General features: G+C 44.5%; 1 protein-coding gene across 5 annotated transcripts in view; it reads right to left on the reverse strand.

Moving 5' to 3' along the window:
• LOC105559611 overlaps positions 1-14079 on the reverse strand; it is a 221728-nt gene that overhangs the window by 119445 nt on the left and 88204 nt on the right. For 2 of the 5 annotated variants that reach the window (XM_012008039.1, XM_012008038.1), the window contains exons 4-5: positions 5671-5716; positions 4250-4422 (exon numbers count right to left, since the gene is read on the reverse strand). In XM_012008039.1, the coding sequence (XP_011863429.1) occupies positions 4250-4422; positions 5671-5716 (219 nt within the window). Of the gene's footprint in view, positions 1-134; positions 490-2923; positions 4087-4249; positions 4423-5670; positions 5717-14079 lie in introns of those variants that run through there. The other 3 variants (XM_012008036.1, XM_012008035.1, XM_012008037.1) reach the window with 3 other exon arrangements.

Consider the following 14079-nt stretch of genomic DNA (forward strand, 5'->3'; position numbering starts at 1 on the left):
TATTTACCAAATTAATCATCGGAAACACTATTTAATTGGTTTATTCAATGGACATTTTTCTCAGTGTTGGATTTATCTCAATGCTATGTAGTTTTTTAAAAACGACCCGCACTGGCCAATGTTTTTATTTAAAAAAAACGACGTTTCGGTTCCAGATTTGGACCCTTTTCAAGTAATCTGTTCACACAAATGTTAACGATCACATATCGCTCATTTGGCCAATCGTTATGTTAATAAGATATTAGTAAAAAAAATGATTGCACTCGTTGGATTTGTCTCGTAAAGAGGTCTTCAATCAACTGTCAAAATCGGGAGCAGCAGGATGGAAGAAAATTGGAAAATCAATTTGGACTTTAAAGCACTCGGAGAGAGTGTTGTTAAGGCTACTTCTCTCGCAAAATTATCTCTCTTTTACTTCCCCTCGGCGAGGCATATATTACCGCTGTAGGACGAGTGCACCTCGTAAATCACTTGTCGTTCTGCAACTCGCTAAAGTACAAAAGAGAAACAATGACTGGTTCTGCAAGAGCCATATACACGTGGATGCATATCGAGTGCTGCGTAGCTGTGTACGCGAATAACGACGCATTTGTGCTACATTTTCAACATCGAGATTGAACTTCGTCCACGTCGTTTGGGAAAATATTCCTGCGCGGCAGAAATAGCGTTTAGAAAAGTGAAATGCGCCAGGAATACGCGATCGCGAGGTAACGCGCGGCTTGCAAATAAATTCTCTTCAAAATAAATAATCTCAAAGCGTTGCATTGAATTCAACTTTCCAATTTAGCAAAACTTCCAACCAGATGTGACGGCGTATGTCCCGAGTAAATTTATATCACTAGCGTATTTACTTAACTACCCGCCAACGAGAAATTATCGCGCAAGATGGCCGTGGGCGTTAGTGGGTCACAAAAAGAAAAATACTTTTCCGGAAAGTATTCCAAACACTCGGGCGTACGTGATTTATGCGTTACATAGCGGATAGCTGTAATAAGCCGGCACATCGCGCGTAGGTGCTCGGGAGATCAAGATCAGTGTTTCGTAACGACGTACCGCAATTTCTTACGTACGGCTGCCGCTATTCCCCGGACCTGGGCGACGATATAAGTAAATAACGTATCAACGTGGCATAAACCTCATATACCTGTACTACAAACGGATACCGCGGACCGTTGCGGACACCCACGTGTAACAGGGCATCTCGTAATCTGTCGGACGCCCGGCGTAGGCAGGACGCTAGTAGCCTGCCGTCGCGATTACAGGTGCAGAAATGGTCAGGTGAAATTTCGCAGTTAACATTCCCGGCAAATCTGATAGCGTAACGTCCCATTGAGCGTTTCCCCGCATCTAAACGCTCCTCGCCTAACGACGTCGCGCGGACACGTCGAGTCGCAAGCGCGTCGAAGCGCAGAAGGCGCACGACGCGTTACACGAAACTCGTTTGCCGAGAGATTTCGCAAAATCTATTTGCCCAGCCGTGAAGCGCGAGTAAGGGGATAATAAGCAAACCGGTATATCCCATTATCAATAATTGCGAAACTTCGTTATGAGGCAATTAAAAGGCTTAGCTAGTGCGGTAAAGACGGCGCTTGGGGGTTACTGGATTTCAAATTTAGATAACAATGTGCCCAATAACGAAAGCGTATTTGCCGACACTTATCAACGTCGTATACGCATTAGAGGTGGGTAGGCGCGCGCAGGCCTCTCCTCCGCGTACCTGCGTGACTTACAAGACCCGAGTCTATATTTCAACGGGTGTTAAAGTCGCGCGGGCGCCGATTCCATCGGTGCGTTCCGGACCTCCGATCATTACGCCCGTTATAAGCTGTCACATAGCTCATCTCACACACAAGCGCTGGCTTCTTACCGATGTACGCGGGAAGCGTCTCAAATTTCTTTTCTCCTTTTCTCCGTTCGTTTCTTTCTTCTTTTTTTTTTACCGTCAACTTGCGGGGTAGAATTAATTTGAACCGCGCTTTCTTTCAATCGCCTCGAACCATCTAGATGAAAAGGCGCAGCGCTTATTGCCTCGACTAATCGTACACATATACAGAAACTTCCCCGTCTTTATCGGTTTTGTCATCTCTCCGACGTATTTCGAATCGATTCTCACATGTCTGTACACGGAAAAAAATAATTTTGCTGTGATAGCAAAATCACCGTTGCTACTGCATATTCGTAGTAATAGCAATAAAATTTAGTTGATAGAACTAATTTTACGAATTATTCGTCATTATAGCAAAATCTATTTTGTTGCGAGAATAGAACAAAATTTGCTGAGTGTATTTGTAATTACAATCACATAAATTTGCTACTGAAGCAAAATAATATATTCTTAGCAAATACATTTGCTGTCACAACGAAATCCCGATACGCCTGATTCCCTCCTGAATAGATAGCACTAGTACCACATACTGCCGCGACGTGGCGACCGCGCGTCTTTCTCGTAAGTAAAAATCGTCCCGTATTAGTATAAAAGGCGAGCCGATATGATGCGAGAGCGGGTTGTCTGGATCATGGATAGATCTCAATAACCTGAATATACTTTTGATGACTATGTGATTTAAGAGGATCCCGTAGCATGTCTGTATTACCGACAGAATTACCATTTTCGTAGTTATAACCTTTCGTCGTATTAAATTCATGGAATCAAAAATGCTTGCGTACAATGACAGTATATGCATTGATAATCCCAGGAAACTCCAATTTTATACCAAAAATGAGTAAAAATTACAAAATTCATATAATCGATCACATATAACCTAGTAGACGCGAACTGTCACTCCGTCATACTTGTGCTTCGTATAAAAGTTCTACAACTTGTACTCGCATGAAACTGAGTTTCCTAGGATTCGATGACATGTAGAATTACTGTGAAACCCTCTAAATTGGGATTAGAGGTTTAAAATAAGAGTATAGTTAGTATGAAATTTTCGCGTTTATGTATGGGTGTGATGTATCGTAGTAGTGTGTCCGTGTGCTCATGTATGCTGCGTTTCGTGTTTAGATGGCGCACACCATCAAAGGCTGGGGGATCCTCTTAACACAATTTCACACAATTTAACAATTAGTTACAAAGTGAATTTTTTAATAGGAAGCCTATTGATACCCCACCCCATATTAAAAACTGTAAGGAGCAACAAAACCCTACTAAAATGTCTGCTCGGGATAATTTGTTAATCCAGCAAATTATATCCAGCAAATTGCGATTAGTATTCGTAACAAATCTTCTTGCTGTCCATATAATAACGAACAGATTTTGCTACAATAGCAAAAAATCTGCTGTGTCAGCAAATTATTTTTCTCCGTGTACTTTCGTTCGCCAAAAAAAAAAGAAACTGTATTGTAAATTGATCGGGAAGCGTATTGTGAAGCGAGCGAGGAAGAGAACAGCTCGCGTATGAGAATCTTGAAAGGTTAAAGCGAATACGATGCTCTCTCTCTCTCTCTCTCTCTCTCGTGCGCGCGCCGTTGCGTCAGCGGCGCGCGAGATAAGACTTTCACTGAAGAGTCAAGTGTCCAGAAGCGAGAATACGAAACTCTGCGATAGCTTCTACGATCGTCTCACGAGAGCTCGATTTCCGGCCCCGTGAGATCCGCGTCAACCGCAATTTAATTCTCCCGCGGGGGAAGGGAGATTCGCGATACTCTCGGCACTCGAGAGACTCGCGACTCAAAACGAATTAATGTAATCAGGCTTAATGACGGCACGATTAATTAGACGACGTATCCTCACGAGAGGGGAATTCCACCTTTCTCTCGTGAGATTCATTTCACTATTCTCGGGCGGTCCTTCCCCTCCCGCTTCCTCTCTCGGTGCATACTTTCCTGTACGCCTTGCAATACCCGAGTCGCGCGGTACCCGAGATTCAGACTAAAACCAAAGGCAGTGCCTGCAATTACCATTTGCGAGGCCGAATCTTTATTAGTCAAACGTAAACGTAGGCGTATATTACAGGATGGAATGGTACACGCGTGGTATCGATTAAGCCAGCAATAGTGACGTGATTTACAACGCTACGGGCGTGCGCGCGCGGATAAAATCAATCTTCCCCTGGACCTCCTTTGATACTTGATAAATGCAAACTGGACTTTCAACAATCCCATAGAAGAAAAAAAAATGCATCTTCTTAGTGAAAAGAAATTGGACGTTGAAATCGCTCGCAAAACACTGGCCTGGTATTCTTTGCCGACTAAGAAGACCAAAGGCTGTTACGTAGATAAGTGAATGACGTTATCGATAACTCACCGGTAGAAGAAGTAAGGACAAGGGCGAGTGCCTCGCGGCCGCCTGCTTAAGACTGAGAAAGTGTAGTAGGGGATCCTCGGTCGCCCTCAGCTCGTCCAGTGTCCTCCTAGCCTCGCTGTACTTGTCCAAGTATTCCCAGTAAGAGTTCCAAAACGGGCCGGGGAATAAATCTCCTGTTGACAGCGTACACCGCCATAATTAAAATCTGTCTGTGCCGCGGCGTACGGAAAAAGCACCGAATTCCGTTATTAAATTACACGAGACTATCTTTCGCCGGCCCGTAAAATAATTGCGCTTGTCATATCACCCGGCGGAGGGTTTTACGTTCTCCTCCGTAATTAACAGCACCGTCCGACGCGCGCATAAACGCGAGGCAGAAAATAAAATGGTGTATCGCGTGTGCGGCCCAAGTGAGCCGTGGCGCTAAAAAGGGAAATTAAAATCGAATCGGAATTATTAACACATGCCTCCATTTTGTTCCATCCGTTTTTCGTCGACGGGGAGATACCCGCGTCTCTCCCTTTCCTTTTTTTCCCCCGTATCGGGGAAATGATTTACCTTCGAAATTAACATTTTTGCCCGCGTTCCGTTTGCCGCCGTGAAATGCGGCCTGCGCCGTGTAATTTGCAGATTCAACGCATCGCGAATTTACGGTAGTCCACTATAGGCGCTCCGCGTGCACGTTCGCGCCACGAATTGACATCGCGCAATTACACCCTCGGCGGCTGCCGCGTGTAAAAAAAATTGCGGGCTCGCACGCGTGAGTCACGGCCGGGCGGGCGTGAAAAAATGTACGCGGTATCGTGTTCCGAGATAACGCTCGAACGGCACGAATAAATTCCCCTCGCGGTGTGTATATGTACACACGGGCCGCGGCGCCGATTTACGATTCGCCGTCGTCGTCCCGCACGATAAAGGACCGGCGATCGTATTAATGTAAATTCGAAATGGCCGGTGATAGTCATTTCACGGTAATAGCGGCAGCGCGGGATGAAAAGTGCTCGGCAGCGGAGCGCGAGCTAGTCGAGAACGACCCATCCGACTCGCCTAATGCATAAAGCATGGCAAATCTCGGTCGGGGCGCACCGTTTAATTAGCGCCTTTTTATTTCACCGAGCGAGGCACAACAGCCCCTGTCGTTCGCTCCCGCCGTTTATCACGCGCGATTATCAGGAAACGTAAAGGGGGGGGGGGGAAAGAAGAGGAGAAAAGGACGAGATCCTCGCGCGATTATCGGAGGGAAGGGCGTACGGTCGCCCTTGATAAGTTCCACTTTACCAGTTTCCTAAGATGTGCAGAGTCGAGAATTGCTCGTCTCGCTCTCTCGCGGGGCATAATAAACTCGTTAAGGTCGCTTGGCATCGTAATCGATAATCGCGGAACGATAGCTGAGAAACTCGGCGTACGTGTTGCATACTCACTCGGCTTGAACGCACCGCTGTCCCAATTTTCGAGTACCCCGCGGATCTGAAAGGAAGCAAAAAGGGCGCGGTAGAATTGGCTTTTAAAATACAATGACCAACATACACGGTGAGAACGGGGGAAGGAGGGAGGGGGGAATCACGTATAATGTATTGAGAGAGGGGAGAGAGAGAGAGATATGACTTGAGTTCGAGGCGTTGCTTTTCGATTCATTATTTTCGATCTGTCGCTTCCATCACCTGTCACTTAACCCAAAGCCTTCATACGCGGCTTATGTACTTTTTGTTATTGTAAGAATGCTTTCGCGCACTTGCGATTCAACAACTGCCGCTGGACCATTGTTACTCTATGATATACGTTCGCAAAATTATTCGGGATTATTAAATTGATCAGTTTAAAGTGTGATTTATGTAGCGCTTCATTAATACTGTATTATACCAGCGGTGAAACTTATACGTGGGTCGTTTGATTAGTTTGGTAAACTTGGAAGAGTTTGACACCATTTGGTGACGGGTTGCCCGATAAGTTTCGCTCTTCAAACCACGCCAGGCCAAATTCAAGCCAGAAATGACGCGCATGGTTCGCGTTCGATAGTCATTGGACGCGAACGGCAAAATACTCATTGACGATGACTTTCTTATTTCGCGACAGTATCTTCCCATCGATCCAGATTTTCAATGTATTCTCTTTAGAGGGCAGAAAATAAAAGGGACATTTGATCGGTGCGGTTAATAAAGTAAGTTTGTCCCTACTTTGCGCGAAAGATCATTTTGCCTGAATATCCATTACGTTTCATTGAGCCCGATAATTTTCTCGGCGGTTAGGGGCGGAAATAGTTATTCCGCTGACGGCGCGGAATAACTCTCCAAGTATTCTGGCCGATCGTCAGCAACATTTGTAGCCCGATGATGTCAAAGACCCTAAACGGTTCGAGGCCAGACCACGTCCTCGAGAGGAGCGTATATTTATCTGTTGACTTATGACGCAGCATTATGCCCAATCAGGACATCGTCCGAAGAAGCATATTCGATATGAATGAGCCTGGTAATCCTCAAGACTTGCCCACACAAAGGCGGTCGGCAGGTCGTCGATAACGTTACGGTAGCTAGCAAAGCCGGTAATGTAAATTCCACGCGGCCCACATTCGCACAAGTCATTCTTAGGGCTTTAATATTAATCGTCTTACGATACAGTTATAGACAAAGCCGGGAGACAGGAGGCTCCCTCGCGGCTTCTCGATACGCGGATACGTGACTCTCTTCGCGGGCGCGATAATAAAATGGAAATAAACCGGTCCGCGGGAAGAATAGCGCGATACATCTGGCACGTAGTAATTAATTTCGCCTTAATAAACGTGCCGCGCTTCGTGAAATTGTATTACACGGTTTTGGAGCAAGAAGCACCGCGCTCGCGCGCTCGCGCTTGCGCTCGCCAGAGGAAGGATGAGCTCGTAGTTTTGCGTATGTGAGGTACGCAAAAGAGTGACGGACGGGATACACAGCGTTCCTCCAAGGCCCTTTAATGGCAAGGTCTTCCAGGCCACGCAGGCGGATGGAAATTATCGACGAGAGTCAATCAGCTTGCCTCCGAGCTACGAATACGTATCTATCGGAGGCACCGTGTAATCACAATAAAACTGCCGCCGCGCTGCCGCGCGCACCGTACGAGAGAGCTCAATTCCTAACAACCAATTTGTTCCGGTTTAATTGCTACGTCTCTACGTGCGCTATCACAGGAAAGCAGAGCTCTTCTGGCTTTAACGCAGCGGCCGGCCAACAATTATCGCGATAAATTGTACGCCGATCTCGCGAGCGTACTTGAAATTTCAAAGGCACGTAGACTGCAACGTTCTCTTTCGCACAATGCGAACTCGGGAATGGAGGCAGAGAGAAAATGCGAGGGAAGGTCGAGAGTGACTTTTCGCTCGAAATATCTTAACGCTCAATTCGAATGTGTACGAATGCTTCTTTTCAGCGTGGAAGCGCACGCGACTTTACGGAATGATTAAATCACGTACGTCACAATGCGTCAACCGCGGTGATACGTGGGAGGTTTTCAAGTAATAAATTTGAATTTATTTTACCTCCTTTGCTTCACTTTCAGATTACATAAACGTTAAATATAGAAGCGCATAACGTGACACAAATAAATTACTCTGCATACCTGATATAAATGGACCATTAGGTTAATTTGAAAATAAAAAAAAACTCAACTCGGATTAGGAAACGTCGGAATCGGGTTTGACTCAAATCAGTCGCTGGAACGGTTCAACGACCCACTCTAAAAGATTAGAAGAACGACGACATGTTGAGCCATAAAACAAGCGATAAGGTGTGTGGATGAGGCAATTTCTGAAGGGACGATCAGATCTTCGATTCGGAGGAGACTCGAGTCCCCGAAGGTAGAATTTTAAAACGTCAACGTCGTCCAACTACTCTTCCAGTTGACAGTAATTAATCATCTTTCGTTTCCGTAAAATTAATATAACATTTACACACTGAGAAAAATGTCCGATTAAATATAATCGGATAATCCAATTACATGATAACAAACGGATATGTCCGATTAAATTGTATATCCGATGAAAAATTTGATCGGTTTTTCAATCAAATTTCATCGGTAATTGCATTTCATCGGATAAATTTCATCGGATATATCCATAATTTAATCGGAAAACGTAATCGGAAAAATTAACCATCGGACATACTATTTAATTGGTTTATCCGATGAAAATTTTTCTCAGTGCATATATATGCACTGAGAAAAGTATCCGATTAAATATAATCGGATAATCCAATTACATAGTAACAAACGGATATATCCGACGAAAAATACGATCGGTAACTACATTTCATTTCGGATATATACATAATTTAATCGAAGAGGTTAATGAGAAAAATTAACCATCGGGAACACTACTTAATTGGTTTATCCGATGAAAATGTTTCGCAGCGTGTAATTACACGTTTTTCCCTAAATTGAGTGATGGCTTCATTTGACGGGCATGTCGTTGTATCATTAACTATTAATATGAAAGTTTTCATATATATATTCTGCATATAAAATAGTAATTATATTTAAGCCGCCTCAGTGCGATGCGTACAAGAGGCTCAAAGTGGCTATATGTAATATAATTAAAACCTTTGCCGCGGCGAGCGGTTCTCCCCGTGGTATAAAATGTCACATTCTACGCAACCAAGTTTTACCGATCTCTCCGGTATCGCGCGTTACGTACATCGATAAGTCACCTGGCTCGAATCGAGAGCGAGAGATGATACCCGGCGTGAAATGAAAAAGGGAATGCGCGTGCACTTGTGCGCGTGTGTAATGCATGTAGACGTGCAACGATACGTGCGCTGCATCGTCACGTCGTTCCCGGGCGTCACGATGCGATGCGTCGGCGTGTCGATGCGTTTCTTATTGTCAGATACGTATCTATGTTAAGCGCGCACGCACCGCGTGCCTCCATGCATTTATGCATCGCATTATACGCGCCGACGATAGGATAGGTACAGGGTGACCCATTCGTTTTCGAGGCTGTCGAGGGTAGAGGAAGTGTGTCTATGTCTCGCGCGGTCATGAATTATGTATACGTACGCGATCGTCATGCCGCGTCGTTTACCCTCGCCGTGAACGGCAAGGGAAAAATAATTAATAATAAAATAATTGCGCGGGACCGCGATTAATTCCGGAAATCGCGTCAAGTTCGACGTAAACGCCGCGTTAAATATCGCGACCGCGCGAGCGCGGTCCGGTTACAAAGCTGCGCAAAATAACGATTAGACGATCAGGCAAATTAATCGGCTGTGAAATTATTAATTAAACGGGCGTCCAGGAAGGAACGCGCGCGTTTCGTTCGACCGCGATCTCGTATACGGGGTGTACGGCGCGAGCCGCGATCTTGATCGCGGCGACGAGACCCGAGATGAATCCGAGATCGAGTCCCTTCCCCGCCACGAGCCGGCGTCTCGCGGGGACCGAGACTCGTGTCGAACCGCGAATCTCGACTCGCGAAAGTGAGGCTGCCCTAAAATTGAAGCGGCGAGACGCGGAGCACCGTGTATGAGCGGCCCGAGCCGACGGGGGCCGCGCGGCTCTTCTATCCCCTGAATAGTGATGGACGTTCGATTATCGATAATCTCGGCCGGCATGGATATTACGACGGACACCGTGGCCAATTTTTCGCTCGCGCTGCTTTTCTCCGTCGCGCGGATACGCAGATGCGCATTCCTCGGAGGCGGTTTTAATTATACGTCGCACGCGCACGCCCGTCCCTTCGGACCTGCCGCCCATCTAGGACGGCGACGAGTATGCGAGCGGAGGGCGTACCCAAAAAAAGCAGGTCGAATCTCCGCGCGTTTATTAGGGACCTACTATGCGTATATATGTATGCGTTTATCCCACTATTACTTTACAGTCTCGCCAGGACTAGTCTCGTATTCTCTCCTCTCTCCCCCCCCCCCCCGTCATTTCCTCCTCTCTTTTGCCCCGAATGATTGACAATCGATAAACGAGATCACCTGCACCTGCGCCATCGGTCCTTTCTATAGTCGTCGGATAAACTAATTCAACAGTGTGCCCGGTGGTTAATTTTTCCGACTACGTTTTCCGATTAAATTATGGACACATCCGGTGAAATTTGATTGAAAAACCGATCGCATTTTCCATCGGATATATCCGTTTTGTTGTTACGTAATTGGATTACGCGACTATATTTAATCGGGCATTTTTCTCAGTGTTTATTTATGCTACTTAACCGTTTCGTCCCGATATCTCACCGGAGCAATTAAACACTGTACGTGCTGTTAAGACGATAAACTGCTCTCTTCCCGTTAGCAGCATGATGAAAGAATAGCGAGCTATAATCAGGTTACGGTAAATCATTTTTGTCGTCTTCAGTTGTCACTCTCTGCTAATGAAAAGACATAACTTGTCGATCGCAACATATTATTAATATTTAACGCGCCGATAAAACCTAGTCATTGCCGAGTGACACGACGCCGTAATTTCATAGAATCGAGTTTGCCGAGGCACGACAGTTCGTAAGTGTCTTATCTCGAATATAATTGCTGGATATAATTAAGACGTAAGATTAAACAAAAATCAAGAGCTGTAATTTTCAACACTTTTTCGACAATTATCGAATATAAATACTCGTCGTTCGTTGATCTTGAGAGAAATGAAATACTAATCTTGTTGCCATTAAAATGATAAAGTTATTTCGAGTTTATCAGTATCGTGAGAGACAGAGAAAAAAACACACATTTCTCGTTGCCGCACGTGACTGCCAATCATCTCGGATTCAGACTTGCGGCACCCACGTGCACCGGATGTACGCTTCCTTAACGCTTCACTGCCGAATTAAATACAAGCAATCCCGAGCGACGACGCTCGTCTTCGTTGCCGTTCGCCGTGTGGACACGCATCGGAGAAAGTAGATTCGCGTCCCTCGTAAAAAAAAAGTCTCTCTCTTTCCGGCCGGCCGGTCGCCCGTCCCTTTCTGCACGACCGATCGGCGGCTTTTACTTGCGCTTTAATAATGTTGTAAGGCCGCCTCGCTCGATCTCGCCATCGAGGAGTCGCCCTTCTCTACCCGGCGGAGCCTGTCGGGAAGAGTGAGCCGCGATGCGGAAAGCAACGGGAGAAAACGCGAACGATGATGCACGCATGACGTATATACCCGGAATGCAACACGACATGGGCGGCGGAAATCGTGTAGCATGAGAATGCTTGTGGCACTTCTTGAATTCATTACGAGAAGCGATCTACGCGTAGACGATACATTGTTGCTCTATAAAGTAAATTCCAACAATAGATGCAAATCTCCCGGGTCGACATTTTCCTACTACTTTGACACTTTTAAGGATGATCTACACCTACTTAGCTGAACTATACACCTACATAGACCAGCAATAACCTACTTTGATGACATTATATTTGTTTACTCCTCCCTTGAATCTTTAATTCTAAAAATTTACTTTAGCTACTTAAAAGGACCTACTTTAGTGCTAAATTGGCGAAAGTAGAAGTTTCCGACACTATCAATTTTTAAGGAGTCAATTTTGTACTTGCAGTTCGATCTCTTCTACTGTCTTAGGTTCTACTATATAAGAGAATTAAAGGTTCAACATGGGGCCAAAATTTCGACTCGGGTTATTCAAGTACTATAATTCCCGAGTCGAAATTTTGGTACTATTTTGCCACTTTCAACGATAATTTACACCTACTTAGCTAATCTATACACCTACATAGATTAGCAACCTACTTTGAGGACAATATATTTCGTACTCCTCCCTTGAACCTTTAATTCCAAAAATTTACATTCACGGTCAGTGCCCTATCAGGGCTGCCTGATGAGTGCCTGATCAGGCATTAAGGCATCCTTATTAGACCCTTACCAGGACCCTACTAAAATTTCTGCTCGGGAAAGGACCTACTTCAATGCTAAATTGGCAAAAGTAGAAGTTTCCGACACTATCAGTTTTTAAGTAGGAGTCAATTTTGTACTTGCAGTTCGACCTCTTTTACTGTCTTAGGTCCTACTATAATAATAGAATTAAAGGTTCAGAGCCAAAATTTCTCGGGCTTCTATCCTCTGTCTATCCTGTTGTCTTCGCTTGAATCTAAAACTCCTTGTCCTTTTGTCTTAAAATCGATGTAATGTCACTTATTTAATTCATGAAATAACCAGAAGCAAGTAAAATAATTTTGGAGTTTCAGACCTATGAAATTTTTCTTCGGCAAAAATCACTTTTCCAAATATGTTACAAATAGATAGATTTATAAAAATGGCATTGCCTGCGGTATTTCGTTAAAATTTCACTCTGCGCGTCTTATCACCCTCGTAAAGATCGTTTCGCCGCCAATGCAATGCGAATTCCGTGAGGGATTATCGCGAGCGCAATGTTCGATCGCATACAATGGTAACATGGGCGTGTGCGACCAATGCCAATGATATCGTTGACGATTAACCGCGCCTGGACTACTTTGTAGCAGCCGTACGAGTTTTTATCCAACTCGCATATCGGAGACTCTCTGTTCCACAAACGAAAACGTGGGATTTGCAACGCGAGATTATGCCATAGAATCACGGATCTACATACAAAACGCACGATGATGTACGATACGATACATCATAGGTATCGAGAAATATCGCCGCAGAGAAACCGGAAGAGAAATTTGTGAGAAAGCAGAGATTTATAGATCCGGGATACGAGATCTGTTTATCATTCGATAGAATCTTGCCTTCGATCCGCGATGAACGAATTTCTAAGTGGAATTCCATCGTACCTTACAGGGCGGTCCTACCAGAGTTGAAATTTTGGTACTATTTTGACACTTTGAAGGATACTTTACACCTACTTAGCTAATCTATACACCTACATAGGCCAGCAATAACCTATGTAATTTGATGACATACTTTTTACTCCTCCCTTGAATCTTTAATTCTAAAAATTTACTTTATCTCTTACTTAAAAGGACTACTTTAATGCTAAATTGGCAAAAGTAGACATTTCCGACTATTCGTTTTTAAAGTAGGAGTTAAAAACTTTCAGTTTTTAAAGTAGGAGTCAATTTTGTACTTGCAGTCCGACCTCTTTTACTGTCTTAGGTCCTGCTACACTGAGAAAAATTTCCATCTGATAAACCACTTAAATAGTGTTTCCGATGTTTAATTTTTCCGACGAAATTTGATTGAAAAACCGATCATATTTTTCGTCGGATATACAATTTAATTGGATATATCCATTTGTTATTATGTAATTGGATTATCCAATTATATTTAATCGGACATGTTTCTCAGTGTATATAATAGAATTAAAGGTTCAAAATAGGGCCAAAATTTCGTCTAGGGTAAATTTCAAGATTCGAATTAAGGAGTCTCTGCTTTGTATATGAACATGTAATGCTAATCACATCGGGAATCATAGTAGACCTGTCATGTAGCGCTATAAAACTAATATGTCAAGAATGGTCGTCACGGAGGTTGTCGACTTCATCTAGATCGAAGGATCAGAAGGTGCTCGTGCTTCCTCCTCCTCCACCTTCTTTTTCCCGCACGAAATATGCGAACGCGTGTATACCACGAAACGCACTTTCTCCTGTCTCGGGTTAAAGCGCGCCGCGCCGCGCCGGTGAGAACGTTTCATCGCCATTTCCTAGGGCGTTCGTCGAGAGATCGCGAATTTGATTAATGTACGGGATCGACCGGCAGACACGAACCAGCATTCTGCATTTAGCTAACGTAGAGCCCCGAGCGCAAAGAAATAGGCGAGTAGAGAAAATGGTTTTAAATTTTGATTGTATTAGATAAACGATACTCGATCGTGTTAATGACGGAGCTAACTTGTCTATCTTATAACATGGGACTTTTCTCTACCTGCCTGAAAGACAGAGAATTGTTCTTT

Source organism: Vollenhovia emeryi, unplaced genomic scaffold, assembly GCF_000949405.1.
Source record: "Vollenhovia emeryi isolate VEMERY1.0 unplaced genomic scaffold, V.emery_V1.0 DF939262.1, whole genome shotgun sequence".
Classification (NCBI taxonomy): domain Eukaryota; kingdom Metazoa; phylum Arthropoda; class Insecta; order Hymenoptera; family Formicidae; genus Vollenhovia; species Vollenhovia emeryi.